At 35.2% G+C, this 27,729-nt stretch overlaps 4 protein-coding genes across 5 annotated transcripts; 2 read left to right on the top strand and 2 right to left on the bottom strand.

The window, feature by feature from the left end:
- The first annotated feature begins 848 nt into the window (after positions 1–848).
- OR56B2 (olfactory receptor family 56 subfamily B member 2) lies at positions 849–2,230 on the top strand. 2 transcript variants are annotated; one of them, XM_010965072.2, is made up of 2 exons: positions 1,107–1,114; positions 1,245–2,230. In XM_010965072.2, the coding sequence occupies exons 1-2, from the start codon at positions 1,107–1,109 to the stop codon at positions 2,209–2,211; spliced, it is 975 nt and encodes a 324-aa protein (XP_010963374.1). In that variant the 3' UTR covers positions 2,212–2,230. The 2 variants fall into 2 exon arrangements, with proteins under 2 accessions (XP_074229166.1, XP_010963374.1); XM_074373065.1 differs by having other exon boundaries at positions 849–2,230.
- Positions 2,231–9,836: 7,606 nt separating this feature from the next.
- Positions 9,837–10,801, bottom strand: LOC105076840 (olfactory receptor 52N5). The gene is given in 2 exon segments (XM_010965071.3): positions 9,837–10,678; positions 10,681–10,801. Coding segments are annotated over 2 exon segments (963 nt in total).
- Positions 10,802–18,596: 7,795 nt separating this feature from the next.
- OR52N1 (olfactory receptor family 52 subfamily N member 1) lies at positions 18,597–19,532 on the bottom strand. The gene has a single exon (XM_010965070.1). The coding sequence runs from the start codon at positions 19,530–19,532 to the stop codon at positions 18,597–18,599; it is 936 nt and encodes a 311-aa protein (XP_010963372.1).
- Positions 19,533–26,044: 6,512 nt separating this feature from the next.
- On the top strand, positions 26,045–27,382 carry LOC105076838 (olfactory receptor 52N2). Its single transcript, XM_010965069.2, has one exon. The coding sequence runs from the start codon at positions 26,372–26,374 to the stop codon at positions 27,380–27,382; it is 1,011 nt and encodes a 336-aa protein (XP_010963371.1). The 5' UTR covers positions 26,045–26,371.
- The last annotated feature ends 347 nt before the right edge of the window (positions 27,383–27,729 follow it).

Genomic DNA, 27,729 nt, shown 5'->3' with positions numbered 1-27,729 from the left:
GATATGTATGAATTGTCTTTTTCATGTTTTCGGATACTCGTGATTTTATTTACTTGATTTTGACTTTAATAAAATATTCTTTATTTCTTCTCTTTATTTTTTGAAATGATTATTTCTGCCCCCACTCCCACCATCATTCTTTTACATTTTTAACATACTTGTCTGTCAGTAGCTCTAAGCTCCTCATGAATAATACAAAAATCATGGACATGTAAACTGCTTAATCCTCCTTCAATGTTTGCTCATTTAAATATATATATACTGAGTGCCTATTAAGTATCAAGTTCTCAGGATAAACTGGTGGCATAAATGGAAAATATAACATGCTTGGTTTCTGTGGGAGATACGTATATTGACAATGATTTAGGCATTGGTATATATCTTTGTTCCTTCCTTGGACAGTTAGAAGCAATATTTCTAATTGCACTTTTTTGTAAGGTTGAAGCTATTTCATTGCTAAGTTGATAAAGTAATCTCACTATCAGTACCCAATACATCATGTTCAAGAACATTCTCCTGGTCAGGTTTGGGTGTTAAAATGCAAACCCATAGACACCACAGCTTTTGTTTTATACAGTATCCTTCTAGGTTACTATGACAGCTTAATAATTTTAGAAGTCAGGATTAAATTTATTTCTTGGCTTTACACAAACACTACCATTTCACACATCACTTTCTGGACTATAAAATGGATATACTATCTGACCTCAGATATTTTAATACAAATTAAATGATATTTTGGAGTACTTCATGAATTCTAAAGTCCTTGAATAGGACTTTATATATATATAGAAAAATATATTCTATAATCTATTACCTAAAATGACTGCATGCCTAAAAACCACTACTCTGAGTCTATACATTTGGTCTCTAAAGAAAACAACCCATTAGCAAACTCAAACTTAAGAACCAGGCTGTGATATCAAATAGCTCTCTTCTTGTCCAGTTCCATGACTTACAAGATGGAAGATAATGATCAAGGCCTTAATTTTCTCTCATGTCCTTCTCCTTTAATATGACCACCTTATGGAGTTCTTGAGATGATTAACTGAGTTAACAAACAGAAGTGTTATCACAGTTCCTATTTCATTAGAAATGTCCAACAAATGTTAGTGCTGCAATGAGAGTAATAAAGATGATGGTTTCCCCTACTTTCAATATCATTAATCTGGATACTCCTTTTCCACCACTGTCAGTGAGTTTATTAAGAATAGTAACCTTGAATATTTTTCCTCTTAGTGAAGGATGCTCCAGGATCTCAGAGATTCCAACAGCTCAAAGTTTCAAGTCTCTGAGTTTATCTTGATGGGGTTCCCAGGCATTCACAGCTGGCAACACTGGCTCTCCCTGCCCCTGGCTCTGCTCTACCTTTTAGCTCTCAGCACCAACATCCTTATCCTGATCATCATCTATCAGGAGGCAACACTGCACCAGCCTATGTACCATTTCCTAGGCATCCTAGCTGTGGTAGACATGGGCCTCACTACAACCATCATGCCCAAGATACTAGCCATCTTATGGTTCAGTGCTAAGGCCATCAGTCTCCCTGAGTGCTTTGTGCAGATGTATGTCATACATTGTTTTGTGGGCATGGAGTCAGGCATCTTTGTCTGCATGGCTATAGATAGATATGTAGCCATTTGTCGACCACTACATTATCCATCAATAATCACTGAATCTTTTGTGGTCAAATCAACTGTGTTCATGGCACTCAGAAACAGCTTGTCTACCACCCTGGTGCCTGTGCTGGCTGCTCAGAGACACTACTGCTCCCAGAACCAAATTGAGCACTGTCTGTGCTCTAATCTTGGAGTCACTAGCCTATCCTGTGATGATCGGACAATTAACAGCATCTACCAGCTAGTTCTGGCCTGGACACTCATGGGAAGTGACTTGGGTGTCATCGTTTTATCATATGCTTTGATACTTCACTCTGTGCTGAAGCTGAACTCAGCAGAAGCTGCATCAAAAGCTCTAAGTACCTGCACTTCCCACCTCATCCTAATCCTTTTCTTCTACACAGTCATCATTGTCATTTCCATCACCCACACTGCAGCAATGACTGTTCCACTTGTTCCAGTTCTACTCAATGTACTGCATAATGTCATTCCTCCTGCTCTCAACCCCATGGTCTATGCCCTCAAGAACAAGGAGCTCAGACAGGGCTTCTATAAGGTTCTTAAGCTAAATATCAAGGACAACAATGCATAGAGGATGCTCACTTCTCTAATTTCTCCAGATAGCTACCCAGTGCAACATCCAACGAGTGCTTAATGGGAGAAGAATTAAGGAAAGGGGGCACTGTACATCTTTTCAGTTATTATAATGAGTCAGTGGCAACAACTGAAACTTAAAAAGAAAAAAGCAAAGCAGGTAACAGGCATATTTGAAATCATTGGTTTCAAGCAAGAATCCTCATCAAGAAGAGTAACATTATGATGTTTATTGTGTCATGGGATACAAGGGAAAAGTAAGTGCCATATGCTACCTGGATTTCCTCAGACCTCTCTTTTTGTTTCACTTATCTTTCATATGTCTCCTTGCATTCTTTTTACTTAACTTATCTACTTTTTAGTTTACAAGAAAGAAAATACTGATTGTGAAAATCAATTATATATATTAGTTCAAAACATTTCTGAATCAATTGGAATAATGTTTTCCTCTGTTACAAATGCTCAGCAAGCATTCTCATTTTCTGGGTTTGGTTTGGGAAATCCTTTCTGGAATAATTAACCATTATCCAAGAACCTTATCCTCCATGCATCACTCAATAAAGGGCAGAAATAATGTCCTTGGATATCAGCAAAACAATAATTAAAAGTCATGAGAATAGTACATTTTTAAGGGACCATCAAAACATTGCAATTTGAAATGTCTAGGAGAAAACTTGAATATTAACAGAAAGAGATATCTTTAATCTTTGTAAAACCTTAAAAGTTAAATATGATTAGAACATCTTCATATTTTCTTATTTTGAACTCAGGGCTTCTAGGATTATTAAGCTACTTTGGGGCTTGTGTACTTTGTAAGGTGACTCCCTCAGGTTCCATTTTGATAAATTGGGAAAGGATGAAAGGGCAGTTTCCAGAAAGAGGAGGAATATTACTGGCAATAATGAATGAAACAAATAAAACATTCAATGTAATGTATATTGGTGTGGGGATACACTCTCATAATTTTCAATGTGTATAAAAATATATAGCCAGCATTATGAATGAAATGTGCCAGGGCTTTTTTCATATTGCCAATATCATAGTTACACAATTCTTAAAACGTTTTTCAAGGATTATAACCAAAAGACTATGTCATGTTCAAGATAATTTTTGGTCATTTTTAAGCCTTTTATTCTTCCATCCCAGACTGCTCGCGTTTTTCAAGCAAGCTTCATCTACTTAAAGTCATCCTCTCTCTTCAGTCAGACTTTATCTGGGGACTTCTCTAAGTCATCTTAGAGCCAACACAAATATTTCTTAATTTACTATCTATTGTTTATTTATTTACCCTGTCATTCACTTAACCACTGAATTGACATAGATTGCAGAAATGCAGGTGATAAAATAGGAAAAAAAAATAGAAATTGGTGGAAATAGGGCCAAGCTAAATATGAACAAGAAAATATCATCTAATTACAAAACTCAGAAACAGAAATTCATACCATGCTTCTTGAAATTGCTACAACTGGGATTCAAGTTTTCCTTCAACCACTTTGGTGACGAAAAAAGAAGAATTCAAAAATTATAAATTTTATAAAAAGCTGAATCAAAACCAGTTGTTCTGAAAAGGCCCCTGAAACTGAGCTGGGAGAAGTGTTATTTTACAAAAGTCTTAATCAATATAACACATCGTTATAATTTATGGCATTCCCAACAGCATCTTCCATAACGAAAATAATTGACGTTTCTAGTTGTTTCTTTTGTGTACTTCATAAGACCAAGGAAATAGTAAGAAATGAAGATTCAGTAAAAACAGCTTTGTAAGGATACAACATTGACACCTTTGTGGTCCTGGTCTAAAGTTCTCTATCATTCTTCCTAATTTTTAGTTGTAAAGTTGAAAATACACAGATGCATGCAATGATTGGATTTCCTTCAGTTAACCCTTCATTAATATTACAACTATCTGGACTTTTTAAAATGTATTCAAAGTTATCAATACTAGTAGGAATTATGAGTACAGCTAGTATAATATGTTGTTAATCAAGTGATAGTTTATGGTTTTTGTTAATCAACTAATTAAATGATAGATATAGGCTTGACCTAATAAAAGCCAGAAGATCTCTCACTTGCATCATCAGAGAACCTTCCTAATTCTCACAATACAGCAGTTCATCTCTTAGCGTATGTGCCTGTTATCCATCTGTCTGCCCCTCCGGACCAAATATCCCATGAAAATGTTAATAACTTATTCATGTCTCTACCAATAGTATTTTAGCATAATGCCAGGTAGGTACTATAAGTTCTAAATGAATACTTTTAATTTAGCTAATAGATTTTCTTCACTTTAAATATTGCAGTCATTAATTTATAATTTATATCACAATTAACATAGTACCTAGCTCATTGTGAGGTTTTTAGACATGTAGCTTCTCCAGAGGATACAAGTACTGTGGAAGAATTTTGAGACGTACAAGAGTATATTTAAGAGATCCACTGAATCTCACATGACCATCTGGAGAAGTTTCAAGTCTACTTCTAGATCTCATCTGATTCATATAAAGCTGTAGAATCATGTATAACTTCAGAGAGAGGAACTACAATGAGCTAGGGCCTGTATCCATAAGTCAAAACCATAGGCTGCTATTAGCAATTTACTGTGTTTTAACATGCTATGGATCTTAGGGTAGTGGATACAAAAAAAATATATATATATATATATATATATATACACATATATATTTCTTACACTGGATGTCTCAATAGAAGTCAAGAGGAGGATTTAAAATATAACTCAATAAAATCAATTTCTGAAGCTTAAAGTAGTGTATGTCTGTTACAATGTGTTTCATTTTCTAATTCAAGAATAAAATAAAACTCAGCTATTCTCTTCAGGCAAGTTTGTCATTAATAGTATTCATTTTATTTGAACTCTTGTTAAAGGTTTGAATTCATTCAGTAGCAACAAGTTAGGGGTCAATAGATCTTCATTCTTAATGAAAATTCATCCGTATTTCTTGTGATAGTAAGGATGAATTATTATATATCTTACTTGGATTAAATAGAAATAAAGCCTTCATCTGCATTGATGAAAAAACTAAGATATGTCTCTAAAATGACCTTCAAAAACTATATGATAAGCAAATTTACATGACTCCCTTCACCTCTAGATTTGAACCTTTCCTTGATAGAAACTGTAAAATATTCAGAGATGTAAAGTCAGCACATTCTGTAATGCCAAGCACCTTTTCAATGTATTGTATTTTTGATTAATAGAGTCAAGGACCTACTATATAGCACAGGGAACTATATTCAATATCTTGTAATAGCTTATGTTGGAAAAGAGTCTGAAAAAATATATCTGTAATATGAATAATTGAATCACTTTGCTGTACACCTGAAACTAGCACAACATTGAAAATCAACTATAATTCAATAAAAATAGATGAACAAATAAAAGAATAAGTTTTCACTGTAAATTTATGCCACAATTAGTTCATTGCCTGCCTCATTACTGCAATCAGCTAAAATTTTTGAGCCACAAATATTATATTACCTTAAAAATCAAACATTGCTACTTTGTTTTAATTAATATTTTAATTGAGGTATAACAAACACACAGAAGAAAACACAATTCATGACTACACAGCTTGATGAATTATTTATCATGAAAAGAACACAAACCAGGACAGAAATGTGTTCCCCAGCTGAATTGCTCCACTCATACCCCTTCCCAGTCAGTAACCACTCACTTGAATTCTATCAACATCAATTAGTTTTTCCTGCTTTTGAACTTTATATAAATACCATCTTGTTATTAATCAAGCAGGAATTATATGTTATTTATATTATATTATATGTTATATTTTATGTTAATTCCTACTGCAATGAATGCTGTTATCCATAATTCCTAGAAGTCCTATGTGATTCTCATATGTTTCATAGTTCTATATTTTCTATTTTTTTCTTAGGAGTATTTTGGAGGAAAGTCGATGATTAAATCAAAATTTTCCAACTATTATTTGAACGATATAAATTTTTATGTTCATTTTTTTTCCTTCACAACCAGTAGTTGTTTAAGATAAAGAAATATATTGTACCAGTTGAAGACTTTGGCTCTGGGATAAACAGACCAAGTGTCATCCTAACTTGGCCTCCTATTGTCTGTATGACTAAAGCAATTAGTCAAACTCTGACATTCTTCACTAAAATGTGGATAATAATGTTACCTTTTATCCAAACTGTAAGTATTAGTACATAGTGTCAATAAATAAACACTGTGATTACTAAACGTGTGATTACTGTACTTCAGATACCTACCCCATACTGCAGGACAGCCCCGCAACGCCTACAGAATATCATTTGTGAGTTAGTGCCTTAGTTGCATTTTTAAGACATTAATAAAACACCTTTTAAAACCCTTTTACTGGGATGTCTCAGAGTTTTACATGGTTTGCAGAGTTTTGCAGCGAGTACTAAATTCAATTTAATTGGACTGCAAGTGTGTTTCTAGTGTTTTCCTGGAAGGCATAGACAATCTTAACCAAATATCAATGTTAACATAATAAACTAATAGCATATGCCTTTAGTGTGATGCACTGAGAATGACAAAATAGGTAATACATATTTGAAAAGTGTACAATCTAAATCTAATCATAAATAATATTCAGACAAATCTGAGCACAATTCTATAAAAAAAAACTTCAAAAATATCAGTTTTATAAAATTAGAAGAAATTCAGTTCAATTCAGTTTTAAAAGACTAGAAGTGGTAGTTAAGAATAATTTATAATCTTGGCTTGGGAAACAAAAATTTACCATGTAGAATATTATGGGGAAGATCGAAAGGATTTGTATAAAAACTGTGTATCAGTTAAAAATTTTACATGAATTTTTAAGTCTATAAATTTGACATTGTACTGAACAAGAGAGAGAGAGAAACAGAGAAGAGAGACACAGCAAGATAATTTCAGTGACTGCATTTAACAAATGAAATACAAACTCCAAAAAATTAGAAAAAATAGAAAAATTGACAGAAGACTTACACACTTCACAAAAGAGAATAAATAGCAAACAGTCACATGAAATGTTGCATAGTATCAGTCAATAGGGAAATGCAAATTAAAACCACCAGACAACACTAAATACACTGAATATTTAAAATTAAAAGAACTGACAATATCAATTTTTAGCATGATGCAAAGCAACTAAAACTTTCATATATTGTTGGTGAGGGTGTAAATTGACACAAAAATTTTGGAAAACTGTTTTGCAGTACTTATTAAAGATAAATATACACTATTCTATGACTCACAAATTACACTTCTAGAAATATTCCCCAAAGATATGAGTATTTATATCTACCAAATGATATATATATAAATGTTCAAGATAGTGCCAAAAATGTCCCCAAATTGAAAACAAGGCCCATCAATGGCAGGATGAAAAAATGTATATATATTATAGATAGGTAGGTAGATAGTTAGGACCTTTATATATAAATAAATAAATTTTTTATATATATCATATAAAATTAAATATATGTATTATATAATATTTGTATATTTATTATGTTATAGTTATTAAACATATATAAAGTATCATAATACTACACAGGAATTAAAAAGAATAAAGTGCTTCTATACAAGGCAATATATGAATCTTACAAACTTACTACTGAATGAGAGAAGCTAGATATAAAAGTGCATCCTGTGTTAATTTCTATTAAATAAAGTTTTTAAAAAGACACAAGGAAATCTATGGTGCTGAGGTAAAAATTGTGGTTATCTTTGGGGGCCATGTGAAAGCCTCTCGGTGGATGGAGATATTCTGAACTTGGGTCTAGGTGTTGGTAACACAGGTATACTTAAAATTTGTGCGCTGTACTCTCTGTGTACTGTATGCTCTGTAAGATATAACTCAATTTAAAGAAGAGGAGTAGAAGAAAGATCTCATGGAAATGGTTGATATTATTGCAGAATTTTTTCCCAATATATTAGATCAATGTTTCTCAAAATTGTTAGACTTACTATCCAATTTACTCTATTAAATTTACTTAAATCTTAAAGAGCTTTTGTTTATGTGATGCATATCTACAAATATTGACTGTGTTCAAAATTAAAATAAAAATTTTTAAGTATTAGTTAATTTAAAATTATGTCTATTTTACATACATACACATTTTTATGAAAAATAACTTTTCATAAGCAAACAAAAAAAAGTCAGAAGTAACATTATTTTAAATTTTGCGAGTATTTTAATGTCTGAGTTAATAGAAAACACCTAGATTCTATCTGCTTCTGCATGCAAGCTGTTGAACTATGTTGTTTCATTTAATATTTATGAAGAAAATATGACCCCACATAGATATATAGTTGGAAGAAGGGGGAGTTGAGTCTTTCATAATTTTTTGGTTAATTGTGGATATTCTTCTTTGATACTGCAACCAAAATTGACAGCATATAGTCTCTTAGAGATTAATTGCAATGTAAAACCTGAAACCACATGATAATCTGTTGCATTAAAACTGTTGATAATCTGTTGCATTAAAATCCATTGGTCTATCTTGCATTGAAATTAATCTTCACATATGCATCATTCTGTAACATCCAACATTTGTCAATTGGAAATATTGGCTCACTGAGTTATGCAGATCTTTCAAATGTTGACATAGTTTATTTTTACAATAGTAATCACACACCATATGGACTCTAGAAAATCCCTTGGTATATTAGTAAGAGTATGAAACTGAAAAAGGCAAATAACGCCTTAATATTACTCTGAAAATTGTTGGGACTTCATGGACTCTCCCAAATAGTCTTGAAGTTCTCAGGGATCCATGTATAACAAACACTTCAACATGTGTCGCATTTGATGTTCCAGAGGTAAAAGTGGAGGGAACAAGATAGATGACTGATGACCAGTGAACCAGGAAGAAGGTATTATTGAACTGAGAGATTACAAGGGAAAAACTATATCCAAAATGTTTTCACACATCTGGTAGTTGTGAGCATTATTTACACGGTGTCCGTGAGTATTCTAAATAAGTAGTTTTATGCAATAGTGAAAAATCTCTGATATCAGTAAATAACTGAGGAATAATAAATCAATATTCAGAAACAGCACAGGTGCTTTGACTCATCTATTGCATTTGTTATTTTTTGAGGGCTAACCTATACATTACACATATTCTTTACTTCTTGAGTAAATTGGTCTGCATCGCTTTTTATAATACGATGTTTACTGAGTGGTATTCTTTTAAAATCCATGACTTCCATTTTTATCTGTATATTATCATCATAGTTCATAAACTGAATTTTGGCATCAAAGACTGCCAAGCCTGGGAAATATCCTGAAAAGCCATTTCATTTCTCATCTATGGGAAAGATTACATAGGCAAGACTCTTAAGAACTCTCAAAAGGTTAAGAAAATATCTTACATGGATATATTAGAGGAAATCTGTAGCAAGTCAATATCAATGACTTGGTTAAAACTGGTCATGGAGTAAAAATAACAGAAAGCACTGGAATATAAATCCAGAATTCTCTCTACATTTTCCCACTATAGTTGCAAAAAACATAAATAAATTGTGGAAAAGGTATGATATCACATGTGAGTGATTGTGTGATATCATACATAAGTTTCTTCTTTGTTGTTTTTCATTCATCTTTCTGTTATCTAATTTCAGTTGTCCTGAATACTTGCACCTTTCTCACCCTGGAAGAGCTTTATGACATTGTCTCGAATCTGTTTTGTCTTTACTCCATAAACAATGGGATTCAGAGTTGGGGGAAGAAGCAGATAAAGATTAGCCACAATGATGTGAAGAGAAGTGGGAATGGTGTGTCCTCCGAAACGATGTGAAAAGAAAGTAAAGAATGCTGGAACATAGGTGATAATGATGGCAGATATATGGGCAGTGCAGGTGCTGAAGGCCTTCTGCCGAGCATCTGCTGATGAGAGGCTAACCACTGCCCGGAGGATCATAGTGTAAGACACAGATATACAGCAGATGTCAAACACTCCAATCAGGAGGGCAACCATCAGACCATAGATGACATTGACCTTGATACTGGCACAAGATAACTTCACCACTGACATGTGGTCACAATATGTATGGGAGACAATATTGCTTTGGCAGAAGGGCAAACGCTTGACCAAAAATGGAGAAGGAATCATCAGCAACACACCCCTCAGGAAAGTGGCAAGCCCAGCTTTGGCAATGATAGGGTTAGTGAGTATGGTAGCATAACGTAATGGATAGCAAATGGCCACATAGCGGTCCAGGGCCATAAGCATGAGCACACCAGACTCCACACCTGTGAACCCATCGACAAAGAACATCTGGGCTAAGCAAGCATTGAAATTAATTTCCTTGAGATTGAAGCAGAAGATGCAGAGGGCATTGAGTAGAGTAGTGGTGCAGGTAAAGAGGTCAATGAGGGAAAGTATTGCCAGAAAAAAGTACATTGGACGATGTAAGGACTCCTCATGATGAATGAGGTACACAAGGCCAAGGTTCCCACGAGGGAGATGATGTACATTGTGCAGAGTGGGAGAGAGATCCATATATGTGCTCTTTCCAGACCAGGAATTCCATTAAGAATAAAAGATTTGGGGGTCATATATGAATTGTTGGAAACCAGCATAACTAGTTCAACAGAGAAACTATTTCTCCATAAGTCTCTATCCTGAGAAGAAACTAAAAAAATAGAAATTTAATTCAGATCATCCTTGAGAATGCAGGCTTAAATCTGGAATAAAATTATATTTATAATAGAACCAACAATTGTTAATAATAGAGACTAGGAAAATGCACAGCTTATTGAATAATAGTATATTATAGGTAATTTTTTTTAAATTTTATAAACAATCTAAATATAATTTTAAAGCCATAATTACAAAGTTGTAGTTTTTGTTTTGTCATCAAATAGAAGAAGAAACTGAGGCACAGGAAGACTGAATAATGTTGAATGTCACAAAGCTAGATTCAGAGACAGAAATGATAATCATATATGACTCTAAAATTCATGCAATGTCTTTACTCTGCATCCTGGTTTGACAGAGTACATAGCTTATGACAGCAAGTTACAATTGTATGAAAGAAATAGCACAGAATTTATTTATTACATTAATTTTGTGTGGCAAAATATAATGCAAAAGTATGGTTATTTACACAAAATAAGATCTTATTCAAATTTCAGCTCTTTCTATACCAATTGTATGACTTCACTCTTCAACTTTCAGTGTCCATCTATAATGCAAGGTTAGTGACACCTACCTCAAGGAGTTCTGAAAAAATAATCAGAAATGTATTTTACTCCTCGACTAGTATCTGGCGGATTGAATACACTAATTCAAAATGCAAGTGTGGATGTTAAATGGATATGAGATATAAGGATAGTGGCCACGAGGGTCAATCTAACTTGATTGTTCCATGAAAAAGAAAAAGAAAAAATCTCCCTTTCTCAAATACCCTATAATCCTTCAAGATCATTAAGGTAATCTATTTCCTTTCTATGTCTTCTGTTTTCACATAATTCCTGAAAAGCATATTCTTTGGACTCTCCCTTTATCGTCTCTCTTGGAAACATTTCCACTCTCATGACCTCAAGCATAGCCAACATGAAGATAATTTTCAGATAATTAATTTTATAAGAAAGCTATGTCACAATTGTTGAGTCTCCCTTCTAAATGCATACTGGATATTGCCATCTTAAATGTCCACAGACAGTTTAAATCCATCATGTCCAAGACTAAATCAGTACTTCAACCTCTATCCCATGTCAAAATAAGCTCCATTTCTGAGCTCTGTCTTTCAGATAATGGTGTCATCACCTACCATATGATCTACCAATGTCTCTGTGACCTTCTCAGGTGCACCTCTACCTCATCTTGGGTATATTTTCTCAGGGCACCTGAGTTCTTACTCTGTCCAGGTCACCTCATCATGTGTATTACCTGTGCTCCAACCTCTCAGACAAGGAAAGGAATAAATTTTCAATCCAGAAATATTTTTAATATCAGCCCTTCCTTTCTATTACTACTCACTGTATTTTAAAGACCACCCACCTACATGCACTATTCCTTTGTTTTGCCTCTTGTATTTTTCAAATTGAATTTGTCCTTTGGCATAATTTTGAAGGCATTTTAATCTATTACTTTAATGTCTTCTCATCAATTTGAGTGTAGAGCTCAGATTTCTTGGCATGGCATTAAATAAAGTAAAATTTAGTTTTTAGTTTCTCTTTCCCATGTCATTTCTTTCCATTCCCTAAGCACCCAAAAGTGTCCTGGTCTGGATGATGAATTACATGGTCATTGTATCCTAGCATTTCATGCTTAAACTTTGCTGACTACTTGCAAATCCCAAAATACTACATATAACTTCAAGCCTATGTTGTTTTGCTCAATTTATTTCTCTTATTTGAAAACACCTTTGCCACTGAGAGATAAAATGTCACTTCCTTTAAAGAGGAGGGTGCATTTCAGAGTCCAGGATAAGCTACTGTCACTAATTCCTTGGCCCAAGTACAGGATGTTTAAATTTGCTTGCCCAAAGCTATTAGTGACCAATTCAGAATAAAATCTAGGTCTGTCTAGCTTAGACTTTACATCTGCTTCACAGAACCAAATCCTTGATAAAGGTGAACAAGCAATTGGTCAGTGATTTCTCACTTGTTTGTTTTTGTGTTTCTTTGCTTGCTTGTTTTCTCTGAGGAATCTTTATAATCTGGGACATCTAAATCTCCCACTTCTTATGACTTCTCCTTGCCCAGTACTCCAGCCATCTTCCAAGTAAAGAATAAGAGGATTGTGTGGGGTGACTGATACTTTCTATTTCAAAGGGGAAGGTAATCTGGTTACAAGTACCATTCAGACTTACCCTGAACCTCTCTTACTTCTTGATTTTTGCCTGTGGTTCTGGAGAAGTAAAAAGGAGACAGAATATAGAGAAGTGTTGGGAGTACAACGACAAAGGCACAGGAAGAGAAGTCCACCTCCAGGTCTTTTTTCAGTCTTGCATTGAGCCTTTTTCAATGAAAGAGACAAAACAATACACTGTACTACAAAACACATACCACATGGAGATGTGCTTCACCTTACCACCTCATATCAGTCACAATTTCTCTTCCCTCCTTCAAAACAGTAGGTTCTATTACCTGATCCAGGTGTCTAAACCTGCAGGATATCACTGCAGCTTCTGCTGTTTCCTCATCCCATGTTGGGCAGCCATTTGATGTAAAGCTTGTGCTGTGCCCATTGTTGACTCTGGCTCTTAAAGAGAAAATAGGCTTCTTTAGAATATCACTTGATCACAGCCCTCAGAAAAATCAGGATGAATCAGGTAACTGCTTAGGACCCAGGAAGGCCAACAAAGCTTGCTTTTTCACTTTCTTTTCACTTTCATGTTGTGCTTCTCTAAAAATGGCCTAGGTCAGCATTTTTAAAGAGGAATTTAGGCTCTGGGACACAGGAATCAGATCCTATTAGGCATCTGAAGAATCCTGTCCATGGTCCTCTGGAGAGGACTATCAGAAAAAAAGCTGGATTCAGAAAAGAGAGCTCTAGATTCTCTGAGACTTGTTTCATCTTTTATTATTGTTGTTCTAAAATTTTTTTCCTGAAATGTTAAATTCAATTTTAGTTTCACATGGTGCTATCACTAAGACTGAATATTTCAAGTGTATGGACTCTAAATTAAACAGTTTCATTTGTTAATTTTTTTTTAAATTCCACGAAGCATCCACCAAGTGCCAGACAACGTACCCTTTGGCATTTAGCATAAGGCTTTTCTGCGCCTCCACTTTGGTTCTTCTAGGTTTACCTTGTGTATAAACAGCCAACTTGCATACAACTTAAATATTTACCCACATGTCTCCAGAAAAAAAACAGTAGCAGTACTCTTTGCTTGTTTAACTATTTAAATATTTACTTATTTATTATTTAATTAATTTATGAACTTAATTAAATCCCTATAATGAGTATTCCAGTTTAATATTATCATACTTATTTTATCTAACCAAAATGCAACATGTTCAATAGCTTGCCAAAAAATAAAGAATTTTGTGCGCTCTACACTAGATACTAATGAAACATATCCCCTTCTTTCTTAATCCAAATCAGTTTCTCTACTTGAAAGTTACCTTTCTCCCACTCTGCTACCCTCATGTTTTCCCCACTTTTTCATAATGATGATAATAACCTGGAGACCTATACCAGAACTATTTGTGTATTTATCACATCCCTCTACCGACTTGTGAGCTATTTTGGTACATAAGCCAAATCTGCTACCTGTTTTATCCCACGAATGAAGATAGTATCTGGATTAAAAAAAAGAAGTAAATTGGAATTAGATTGGCTGACTGCACATTGTATAACTGAACTGAAGAAAGAAAAGGCAGTGGGAAAGGGTGGGCTAGTGACTTCAAGGGAAAAGAAAGTACCTATTCATCTTTTCCTGATTTAAGGCATCTTAGAGTTATTATTGTCTAATTCTCTGTGTCTTTCATAATGTCACATAGTTATAAAAATGAATAATAGAAAGAGAAGAACTCTCTTATACTCTAAAGGAGATTCTGGGAATATCTAGCTTCTTTCTTGCCCACAAAAGAGCACACATCCCTTACTAGTACTATCTCCACTTTGAAGATGATATAATCATGTTCTTCCTAAATTTTCCCAGGCTAAGAATTCACCAAGCAACATCCTCTGTACGGCAATGCTCTTGATCCTTGTAATGACACAGGCAGACTGGCACAAGGCTAGGTTTTGTCATAAAATAAGCCCAGAATCAAATGCCTAGAAGTCATTTCCTTACCCACACGTATCTCCAGACAAGAAGGAATATGAAAGGTGCTCATCCCAGAGAGAGAGAATGTACACGAGGGTAGCGCCCTGGTACCACCTTATAGTCCTTACATCTCAAGCATTTAGTCTAGAAGGCTTCCCCCCAGGAAGCAGACATAATTTCATATCCTCAGGAATCCCAAGCTTCAGTGTGAAACAGGGCTTAAGAGCTCCCAGAGACCATGGATCCCTAAGGGAAAGCATGATACAAAGCTTTAGATACTTGGGAAAAATTAAAACCCCCAACCATAACAGGTCTCCAAATAAGAGAAGTCCAGAAAGTGATTCCCATGGTACAGATATCCCACCATTAGGATTACAAGTTGGAAACTCTTATCTAGGGCAATTACAAATAAAGCAAAATATCTGTGTGTGTGATTGTGTGATGTATTTAGTTGTTCTTTCATTATGAATTCTAAAATATTATATTCACTAATTAAAAAAGAGAAAAATACAGCAATAAAAACATTTTTAAAGAACACATTTTCAACAGTAAGAAATACATGCTATTAGGATTTTGTGTCTCTTTATTTCCATGCATACATAATTTTAAGAAATCAGGGTCACAAGGTATTTCTCACTGATTGCTCCAATTTATATATGCAATGAAATATTATTCAGCCATAAGAAAGAAAAAATCCCACCATTTGTGATAACATGGATGAATCTTGAACAATTCATGATATGTGAGATAAGTCAGATAAAGAAAGACAAATACTGTATGATATCATTTATATGTAGCATCTGAAAAAGCCAATTCATAAAAACAGAGAGTAGAATGGTGGTTACAAAGAGGCTGGGGGTGGGAAATTGGGTAAATGTTGTTTAAGGGTACAAATTTGGAATCATTCGATAAATAAATCCTGGAGGTTATAATAAGCAGCATAGTGACTAAAGACGACAACATTATACGATAAACTTCAAAGTTGCTAAGAGACTAGATCTTAATTGTTCTCACCACAAAAAGGAAATGATAACTGCATGGCATAATAGGGGCATTAGCTATGGTGGTAATCATACAGCAATATGCAAATGTATCAAATAACACATGTTGTACACCTTAAACTCATACCATGTTATATGTCAATTATATCGCATAAAAATAAAATTTTTAAAAAGGATGAATAAATTATCAGTTTATTATTATACTATACACTATACACTAATTCAAATAAGTTTATTCAAATCACTTTTTAAAATTATTTATAAAAGGTTATCCTTGTCAAGAAAATGAAAATAAATACGCAGTTACGAGTTAAAATAGAGGAGAGTGCTGTGTTTCTCCTAGCATTAAAAAGTACCAAACTGCATGGAGACAGATAGCAAAATATAGTTAATAAAAGTAGTAAGGGAAGTGATTAGCAATGAATGAAAAAGACTTCAACAAATTCTTGGAAGAAATAATATGAGATGGCGTTTCTTTTATGAGAATGCAATCAACAGAGTGAAAGGCGATCTATGGAATGGGGGAAAATGTTTCGAAATTATACGTCTAATAAAAGATTAATATCCAAAATATACAAGGAACTCTTACAACAACTCAATTACAAAAAACGTTAATAACCCAGTTTTTAAAAAAGAGCTATGAATATATAGTTCCCTAGAGAAGATATACAAATGGCCAACAGGTATATGATTTTATTATATACATTTATACCCAATATTCATGTGAATATTCATATAATTACAGTAATTCAAATACTGCTTATTAGTTTTCAACTATTATAATCAAATAATACACACATCTGGGAAGACTGTCAGAATCATAGCAAATGGTAATGATCTTAAGAACAGATAACTAAAGACATAACTAACATTGAGGTTGGAAGTAGACTGGAAAGAAGAATACACATACATATATATATGTATATTTGTGTGTGATTTACATATATGTGTGTACACATGTGTATACATGTATAACACTTGTGTATATATGCATAAATGTATACACATACACACAGACACACACATATAAGTCACACACAGATGACATATTGGAATTGAGTTAAAATTTTCATTGTCTATAACAGAGTAGCTGGTAATCAAACTAAAGTTCATACATAGTTTGGAATAAAAGAAGTGACCACCAAACAAAGAACAACAGTAGCATCCATGCACACATACAATATTTTAAAATCTACCTCTGCAAAAGAATGAGATGGAAGAGATTTTCAAGACGAAGGTTTTGAATTTTCTCTTATGATTATCTTGTCTATGTTGTTTGATTATAATTTTTATAAAAGCACATATTATTTGCACTAAACTCAGCATACTTCTGAAAGAAAAGAAAGCATACGTATTTTGTAAGCCAAAGACAGATTGCATAGGAGGCAAGGAAGAAAATGTTTCACAGTTTAGGGAGGTCAGAGAGTGTGCCCAAGACATATTATTATACACTATTTTTTTTTAATTGAATTACAGTCAATTACAATGTGTCAATCTCTGGAGTACAGCACAACATCCCAGTCTTGCATATACACTATATATATATATTCATTTCCAAGTTTTTTCCATTAAAGGCTATTACAAGATATTGATCACAGTTACCCATGCTATACAAAAGAAACTTTTTTAAACTATTTTTATATATAGTAGCTAATATTTGTAAATCTCAAACTCCCAAGTTTATCCCCTCCCCTCCCCTTTCCCCCGTAACCATAAGATTGTTTACTAAGCCAAGACATGTTATTTTAAATAAATATTTTATTGAATTATAATATGCACGCAAAAAAAGAGCATACATCATAAATTTACAGGTTCATGAAACGTCACCAAGTAGATATACCTCGTAATTGTCATTCGGGTCAAGAACTAAATCATTGGCAGCACCTCAGAAGCATCCCTCATATCCTGTCTAATCATTACCTGAACTCTCATTCTTAAAGATTTCTAACACCATGAATTAATTATGTCTGCTTGTGAGCTTCATAAAAATAAAATCATACAATATGTATTACTTGGTATCTTTCATCTGACATATTTGAATTGACCACAGGTATTTGTTTATTCGGCTTCATGTTGATGGACATAGCTTCTGGGTCTTATGAGTATGCTGCACCTTACACCTTGACAAGTTTTCTGGTGAGCACATATGTACATTGCTGGATACACAGTTGGCAAACTTGGGAAAGAAAACAGCAGTCAAGAACTTGTGAAATAAGAATGAATGCCAAATAGTTTTGGCAGGAGAATGCTGAGATAAATAATTAGCACAGACAATGATGAACACAGCTCATCATTTTGTGAAAGATTTAAAAATCTTCAAAGTTCAATTCCGGTCCTAGAGTTCTGACCACTGTGCCTCAAAATTTTGTGGATTGTTCTTCTTCTTCTTTGAGAGAGATCTGTCTATAAAGATTAAATGCATTGAACTTTGCAGTCCCCTACGAGTAAAGAGGCTTTAGAGAATCTCTTTGGAATTTCAGAAGACAGGGTCTCTACCTACATGCATATAGTGATATCCTTTCAAAAGAGGTAGAAAAATTAAGGCCACAAGCAAATGTTTCCTATGGCCAGATATCTACTTTCATTTGGAGGGACCCCTGTTGATTTGATGATCTCAGGCTGGCTAAGAGAATAACTTCTCAGAAGACTCTATGTAAATGTTTGAGAAGAACTGTCCTTTCCCTTAAGCAAGAACCTAGTGACACTTTCTTGTATCTGCTTGGTTTTTACCCCATACACAATAGGATTCATGGTGGGAGGCATAAGTAGATAGAGATTAGCCATAATAATGTGTATGTGTGGAGGAATGGAGTGTGTAAAGAAGGTGAAGGAGGCTGGAACATAGGTGATGACGATGGCACAGATGTGGGCAGTGCAGGTGCTGAAGGCCTTCTGCCGAGCATCCACTGATGACAGACTCACAACCGCTCGAAGAATCATGGTGTAAGAGACTGTGATGCACAAGATGTCAAAACCCCCAATCAGGAGGGCAACCATTAGACCATAAACAGCGTTGACCTTAACATTGCCACAAGATATCTTGGCGACAGACATGTGGTCACAGTAGGTGTGCTGTATGACATTGCCCCTGCAGTATGGCAGGCGCCTGGTAAGGAAAGTGAAAGGGATAACAAGCACTACACCTCTAAGAAACGTGAGGAGCCCGGCCTTGGCAATGACTGAATTGGTGAGGAGAGCAGCATAGCGCAGAGGGCAGCAGATGGCCATGAGCATGAGCACCCCAGACTCCATCCCTGTGAAAGCGTGCACAAAGAACATCTGGGCCAGGCAGGCCTTAAAATCAATCTCCTTGAGGTTGAACCACAAAATGCAGAGGGTGCTGGGGAGAGTGCTGGTGCACATGAGCACATCTGTGAAGGAAAGAAGGGCTAGGAAGATGTACATTGGTCTGTGCAAGGCCTCTTCAGAGTAGATGAGGTACATAAGGCCAAAGTTCCCTGTGATGGCAATGCTGTACATAGTGCACAGAGGGAAGGAGATCCACATATGCACTTCTTCCAGCCCAGGGATGCCATTGAGGATGAACGTGGCCGGAGTTAGGCTAGTGCCATTCAGAAATGACATAGCAACTGTTGGAAGTTCATGATCCAGCAGTTATAGAAAAAAGGTTTCTACAGGCAGAAAAAAAGTAAGTTCAGAGAGTAACTGACAAGTAGGCTTTTCTTTCCCATAACTGATCATTTGTCTTTCTTTTAGATCAATCACCGTATGTGGTCTTTTATGTGCAATATGTGACGTTACCCTCTATCTGGGTCCATGCTGTGAGCATTAGACATTGACAAGATGAACTGACTGAGTCTAGTAGACTTGCTGGATCTGGATGTCTTCTTTAAAATCATATAGTCCATTCTTAAGACTGAAGTTGATCAGCAACTGACCAATTGGATGATCAAGGATTGATTAAATATTTGCTGTATTCTAGGTGGTCACCATCATAATCAGAGATGCCTATTCCATTCTGAAATGTTAGCAATCCTCAATGGTTCTATGCTTTATCTAGTGGACATACTGACAATGATTTCAACCTGGTTTTAGCCCAAATCCTCCATTTTTTTTTGCAAGAAACTTAAATATAGAAAACTATAAATCAGCCACTTATGCCAAAAGCTTTCTTTAAGCAAAATCACAGGATGATCCTAAAGGTAAAAAATAATAAAAATCCCCTTCCTAATCTCATCAGAAGGCCACCTTTGGTTCCCTCAATCACTACCAAAGTAAACAGATGGTGAAGAATCACCGGAAATAGAACAACTTATCAGAAATTGATATTTTTCTAAGATTAAAGTTTCTTATAATGGACTCTAGAGTTTAATCCAATGAGAAGAGGATACTCATCATTTCAAACGAAAATGATTGATATTTCCTTTAGGACACAGTACTTTATTTTCTATCCAGATCACAACTTCAGAGAAGCATAGAATCAAATATCTCTCAAGCTATGTTATCTCCAAAGCTAAGTTCTTGTAGCATAAAGGAGATGCTCAATACATTTTTAAAGTCCATAGAGAAAGAAGCTGTGGGAGAACAAGGACTGACAAAATACTTACAAGTAGTAAGGAGGAGAATATTTAGTGTGATAGTATATTGTGAGGAAATAAGAAAAAAGTTTTGACCATAGGATGTACGCAAATTGGATGCACAGGTCTGAGGAAGTAGGCTACACTGGGCTGGAATGTGCTGATTTAGGGGGGAAAATGTATATGTAGTGTGATGTGGGGGACAATCCAGTAGAGGGAGTTGTTGGATTAAAAAAATAATCTCTCTGAATATAAAAATATCAATAATGAAATTTATAGCACTTCCTGAACACATGAGAGGTAACCCATCTGTCACCTCAAAGGTGTTTCCACTGAAAATTTAAGGCTGTGAAAAACCGGTTCTCCTTTCTTCATATGTGTCTTTTTTTTAAATTTTGCATCCTTAGTTTTTAAAACATGAAGTCTGCGTAGATGAAATCTAGGGCCCCTTTGAGTTGAGAAACAATTCAAATATCATAACTATGATATGAAATAGAGGTAATTTCCTGAAAGGAAAAGTTGATGAGGAACAGGAAAAATACAGAATAAGGCTTTCACTGCTCTTTTCTCTTCTCCCACCATGGTGTAAACTGTTCTCTCTCAGAAATGCTATTTCTAGCTTTCACAGCCAGGGGGATGTATTATCTCTCTTCAGAATACTCCCCACGAGGATCAGGTTTCAAGAGTTGAAACATGGATGTTTTCTCCAAAGTGAAAATGGGGTATACAAGCCAGTACGTAAAAGCAGCCTTATAATAGGGTACATTGTGCCTTTTCAAAAGTTAAGAGAATAACCCTATTTGACAAGTCTCCTTTCTCTTCCCCTCTCAGCTATCATAATCAGAACCGACTCCTTTTATAATAAAAAAAAATGCACCCCTAATTTAGAAATCTGCTTACCCTGAAAGTTACCGGAGTTCTTCAAGAAACTAAAGGCGTACCCACGTATTAAGTCATATTCACATCTATGCGATGGCCTCGGCCCAGCAGGAGAAATGTAAGTCCAATATTGAGACCACAAGGAGGCAGGTGCAGGGGGGAACATTTCTATTCTGTGTGTGGTGCGTGTGTGTATGATATTTTCTAAAACTGGAGAGCTGGGAATACTCAGTTGTTAACTATCTCTTTCTACCATAGTCTCAGAGGAAAAGTGATTTTCCATGTACGTGCATTGATATTGTGAAAAAAAGAAGACTTGGGCATCTGGTATATCTGGGTCCTAAGGAACCTGGCTCAGCAATTGGGAATTGCTTTAGGAATTATTTTATCCCAAATCACAGTCTAGGACTCCTGACAGTGTGATTTTTTATAGATAAAATAAAGACTACGTAGCTCTCAAAACTTTTGAACTTTCAGAATTAAATCCCTTGGGGAGACAGACCTGTCTTCTACCTTTTTCAAAACTTAGTGCAATGTCATGCACAAAATTGAAACTGAAAAAAATTTTTTGAAGAAAAATTAAATAATGTTGGTATGCAAACAATTAACTTTTATATGTGACCTTGTATTTAGTGTTCATAATAAATTTACTTATTAAGTAATTTTTGTATAGATTGTTTTGGATTATCTAAATATATGCCATCTCATTGTAAATGAAGAATTTTTTGCTTCTTCCTTTGCCTTTTTTTTTTATTCTCATTGTCTTGGCTAGAATATCCCTCCTGCCCAATGTTTAACAGGAGGTACACCCTGAAATGATGGTTTGAGATGTTCAGGAAAGTGTAATTCACTGCTGAGAAAATAATCCTGGGTTAGCATCAAATAACTCACTACTGTGTAAGATATTGGCTCTAGATTTTTACAGATGCTTTTTTCCAGCTCTCTTAAGATCTAATTGACATATAACACTATGTAAGTTTAATGTGTTCAGTGGGATGGTTTGATGTATATACTGCAAAATGGGTATCACAATAAGTTAGTTAATGCATCTTTCACTCCACATAATTACCATTTTGTTGTTTCTACAGTGAGGACTTTATAGCTCTACTCTCATAGCAACCTTTGAGTACACAATGCAGCATTAACTATAGTCACCATGCTGTACATTAGAGGCCCAAGAATTTATTCATCTTATAATTATAAGTTTGTACCATTTAACCAACATCTCGCAATTTTCCCCACCATTCTGACCCTGGAAAACACCACTCTACTCCCCATTTCTATGAGTTTGATGTTTTTGATGCCACATATAAGTGAAATCACACAGTATTTGTTTTTTTCTCTTTGACTTATTTCATTAGCATAATGACCTCAAGGGCCATCAGTGTTGTCACAAATTGTAAGATTTCCTTCTTTTATAAAGATGAATAATATTTCATTGTATATATATATATATATATATATATATATTCTTTATCTATTAATCCATCTATGGACATCTTTAGTTGTTTCCATGTCATGGCCTATTGTGAAAAATGCTGCAATAAACATGGTAGCAAATACATCTCTTCAAGAGGTGATTTCATCTTCTTTTGATATGTACCCAAACTTAAGATTGCTAGATCATACGATATTATATTTTTAATTTTTTGAGAAACATCTATATCATCTTCCATACTGGCTATATCAATTTACATTCCTACCAATACCGGTGCACCAGGGTTCACTTTTCTCCACAGCCTCAACAGCATTTATTATCTCACATAATTTAATTTAATCGACTATAATCCAGTGGACACATCTGGTAGGGCTTCTTGGAAGAAGGGAAATTAGATGAGGAGGTAGGAGAATCAGTATTGTTAAAATACAGTCCATCATTTGGAAAGTGGTCGATGGGTCATTGGGAAGTTCAGGTCTTTGAGCATGAGCTCCCCACATTCCTTGGACCTGCAGTAAATGCTGTACTCTTCTTCACCTTGTGGTGAAGTGTCAGTAGATTGGCTTTGCTGCACATCGGCAAGAAGATCCCAGTTCAGTTCAGTGACAAGACTACCTTTGAAAAAGACTGCACACTTTGACAGAAAATGTGTTTGTATTTTAGTACTGAAAATGCCTACAAACAGTCAAGCTAAAGCTAACACTTCCACAGAGATGGATTAAGAGGTGAATGAATAATCACAGTATGAGAAAAACAACTAACTAAAAGCACTTTTAAAATGTTCAAAATCACTACAGTGAAGTTAGTTTTAAGTCAGGCTAACATACCAAAGAGATAGTATTCTCACCAGTTCAGCTGGGGAAAAGAGAGTAAACATACACTAACTAGTACTCATAGGGGGACAGTCCACTAAATGTGTGTGGCAGGGAAAGTCAGTACAAGTTTTATGGAGATGATTTTTTCCAACATTTATCAACATAATTGAGTTGTTCATGCCTTTTGATCCCGCAAACTTCAATTCTATTTCTAATTATCTTAAGAGAGGAAAAATTCGTAGTACGAGTAGAGTTGATTAGGATATCCATAGCAGAATTGTCTTTGATAGTAAAAATTAGAAACAATTTAAATATTCAAGGACAACGAAATGCTTGATTAATTTTGTTGCAGCTATTGGGTGGAAAGAAAGTTTAACTCTTGAAAATTTCAATTTCAGGGCATATAGAACACGAGAAAATGTACATAAAATAGTGTTAAGTAGGGAAAACAGTGTGCAAAACTTAATATAGTCTGAAGTTTATATAAAAACAGAATATTATACATAATAATTATAAAATGATAGGACCAATAGAGAAAACTTTTTAGAGAGCTTCATTGCAGTTACTGGTGATTTTTCCAAGTTTTTATTATACTATAGTTTTAGATTTTCTATATTAAAAATGTATTTATTTTGTAATAAATTTTAAATGATGTTCATCTCCACCAAGCTTGGTGGTCATATTTCTCACTTGGGAAAAGCATTAAACTTAATGTGTTTTTGTCTTTGTTGTTTCTTTTTCTACTTAAAAGCTTCTAAATGCCGATCTATTACCACCAGACCCAAAGTTTATTCCCTTTTAAACAGATTTCTCTGAGAGATCTAATTGTGGAGAGTCAATCAGCCTGGGGCATCTTGCTGAAGATTCTCCAGGGAAACCACAAAACCTATGTAAGAAGATGCCAGCCCAGATGTTGAAGAACTCCTGAAGATTCTCAGCCATGAACAGGGATTTGCTTGTGCCTAACGCTGAGGTGAGTTCAGACAATTTTCAAAAATAGCCATTTTGAAAAAAGCAGGGACATTGCTAGCTGAGGAAACGATGGCCTAGAATATGGGCACAAATAATAAAAGATCGAATTAGCAAGAGGCAATGGATTTCTCTTTCCCTTTCACGTCTTAAAAGTTAATGGCTCTTTTTCTTTCTGGGTGGCTTCCTCTAGACTTAGTCTCATTTTCTACTTCATTCATTTCATCACAGTGTACATATAAAAGATGGTGGACACTGGGGATTTTTATTTTAAACTTCCATGGTCTAGGACTGTGAGATGATAGTTTCTCCACGTGATGACATTTCTGGGGAGATTTGGGAGAACTCTTTCATAGGAAGAGATTGTTTACGCGAGATGCAGTCAGCTTTGGGATCAGAGACCATGTGTCTCTGAAACTTGTATTCATTTGTATTTCTTTTGTCCATGGTGGCTTCTACGTACTCTGACCAGTAAGAGTAGACACAACAGTGATTTCTAGGATATTTAGGTGACAGGAATCTACATCTTGTGGCTTTGCAGCCATGTAATTCATGCCCTCACACTGCTCATATCTATTGTTCTGCTAAATGGTGGGGGTGTTTAACACTGACTTTGCTGCCTGAAGGCTCAGGTTTATGCCAGAGCTTAAGCACCATTTTAGTTTTTTCAAATTTAACCATTTGGAAACTTCAACTTGACTCAAATATCTCTGAGCCTATAAATTTCTTCAAATATTATTGAATCCTTTCTACTGCCCTACAAGAAATAGCAATCCAAAGATATGGTTTTCTTTTGTACTGATTATACTTGTCTAGTTAAAACAAAAAGAAATATTGTTTAAATTGATGCAGTGGACAATCAGTAATCCTTAGAACTGCAAGGGCGTCCGGAGTGTACATTTCTATTGAAATAAATAGGGAACTATTTTTTTAAGTAGAAAGTAGAGAAGTTAAGAAAGAAAAGATGCTTGTATCAGAATGAATTAAAATTTTTACTAAAATTCTATAAAACTTGCTAAAGATTTAGAAATGTAAGTACTTTTTTTTTTCTTCTCAAGAACTCCCTTTGAAATTTCAAAGTGTGGAAAAGTGTGATATTGACATCAAACAGTTTGAATGCCAGCCATATTGAATCCTTTCTAATTCAAACACTTACTTATTTACATATCTTTTATTAAGTAACTACAATGTATAATCTTAAGCAATATATATGGAACATTATTGGAAAATTTTACATGGATTACTACCTTTCTTCATAATCTTCAAGGCAGGACAAAAGTCCTGCTGAAAAGAACTCATCAAATTACAGCAATCCTCTAAATATATCAACGTGATTTTAATGGCAAGACTCAGGTACAACTAGCATGTGAAGAATCTGAGTAAAGAGAGAAGACACGGCTTATTGAAGGAAGAAAACCATTATAGCCCAGTTTACAGCTTTTTATCCAAATGTGGTAGAGTGCAAAAGGTGTGCTGGAAAAGGTGTAGAAAGTAAGGATAGTTACTTAGAAAGTATGCCATGGGACATGGAGTAAAGTAAAACTGCCCTGTTTAATTCTTTTTAGATAATGTAGATCAAAGATTCTTTTGCTAAAGCTGAGGGGAAAAAACAAAAGAACAAAAAACTATCCTCGTTATCCTAAAAAGATGAATGGTTGTAACTTTTGTGGGTATCATTGTCCAAACCAGTCTCTTTTATTTGGTCTCTAACCCCACCTCTTTCTCTCCTCTGCAGAAAGCAATTGCTGACAAAGAATGTAAAATGCCCTCTTCTTGTCAGCCATCATGTCCGGGGCCAATATCTCCAGCCTGAACCCAGAATTCTTTATCTTGAATGGTGTTCCTGGGCTGGAAGCTGCACACATCTGGATCTCCCTGCCATTCTGCTTCACGTACATCATTGTTATTGTGGGGAACTGTGGGCTCATCTACCTCATCAGCCAGGAGGAGGCCCTGCACCGGCCCATGTACTACTTTCTGGCCCTGCTCTCCTTCACTGATGTCACCCTGGGCACCACCACTGTACCCAATATGCTGTGCATATTCTGGTTCAGCCTCAAGGAGATTGACTTCAATGCCTGCCTGGCTCAGATGTTTTTTGTCCACATGTTGACTGGGATGGAGTCAGGGGTGCTCATGCTCATGGTCCTGGACCGCTACGTGGCCATCTGCTACCCCTTACGCTATGCCACCATCCTCACCAGCCCTGTCATTGCCAAAGCTGGTCTTGCCACTTTCCTATGGGGTGCGATACTCATCATCCCATTCACGTTCCTTACCAAGCGTCTGCCCTACTGTCGAGGCAACCTCATTCCCCACACCTACTGTGACCACATGTCTGTGGCCAAAGTGTCCTGTGGCAATTTCAAGGTCAATGCTATCTATGGTCTCTTGGCAGCCCTCCTGATTGGAGGCTTTGATATCTTCTGTATTTCTGTGTCTTATACTATGATCCTGCGGGCAGTGGTGAGCCTGTCATCTGCAGATGCTCGTCACAAAGCCTTCAGCACCTGTACTTCTCACATATGTGCTATTGTTATCACGTATGTTCCAGCCTTATTCACCATTTTTACTCACCGTTTTAGGGAAAAAAACATTCCCGACCATGTCCATATCATTATTGCTAACCTCTATTTGATGTTACCTCCTACCCTGAATCCAATTGTTTATGGAGTCAAGACTAAGCAGATCTGGGAAGGAGTCATCAAGTTATTTTTTAAAGAAAAAGATGTCTTTGCTATGAAACAGATTAATGCATTAATATTTAAAAGCAAGGAAAACCAAGGAATGTTTTAGGTGAGACTCTTGAGTGTAAATTTTAAACCAACTGGTTTCATTGCAGAAAGCAATATTCATTAAATATCTGCTATAATATTAGCTGACTATTTTGTAGGACTCATCAATGACAGAAATTCATTAAATAAATAAGAAACATGCCTCCTGAATTTGAGGATTCTTTTCTTAAAAGGAGTTCCACAGTAATTTCAAAGCTGTTTTAAATAACTGTGTTGCTTAAAGTTCTAGTGTGTTTTGTACGTTGAACAAATCTCACATGGGGTGCACACTATTTTAAAAAAAAAAAGATTTCCTGATCCTTTGTTGGAGATTCACCTCTTCTTGGGAGAAATTCATAGAAAAAGAAA

This window comes from Camelus bactrianus, chromosome 10, assembly GCF_048773025.1.
Source record: "Camelus bactrianus isolate YW-2024 breed Bactrian camel chromosome 10, ASM4877302v1, whole genome shotgun sequence".
NCBI lineage: Eukaryota > Metazoa > Chordata > Mammalia > Artiodactyla > Camelidae > Camelus > Camelus bactrianus.
This window is presented reverse-complemented; position numbering and strand designations above follow the sequence as displayed.

Bases quoted from the DNA above. Each gene is read 5' to 3' on its own strand.
- LOC105076838 (XM_010965069.2), top strand. From the start codon at position 26,372: ATGTCCGGGGCCAATATCTCCAGCCTGAACCCAGAATTCTTTATCTTG.
- OR52N1 (XM_010965070.1), bottom strand. From the start codon at position 19,532: ATGTCATTTCTGAATGGCACTAGCCTAACTCCGGCCACGTTCATCCTC.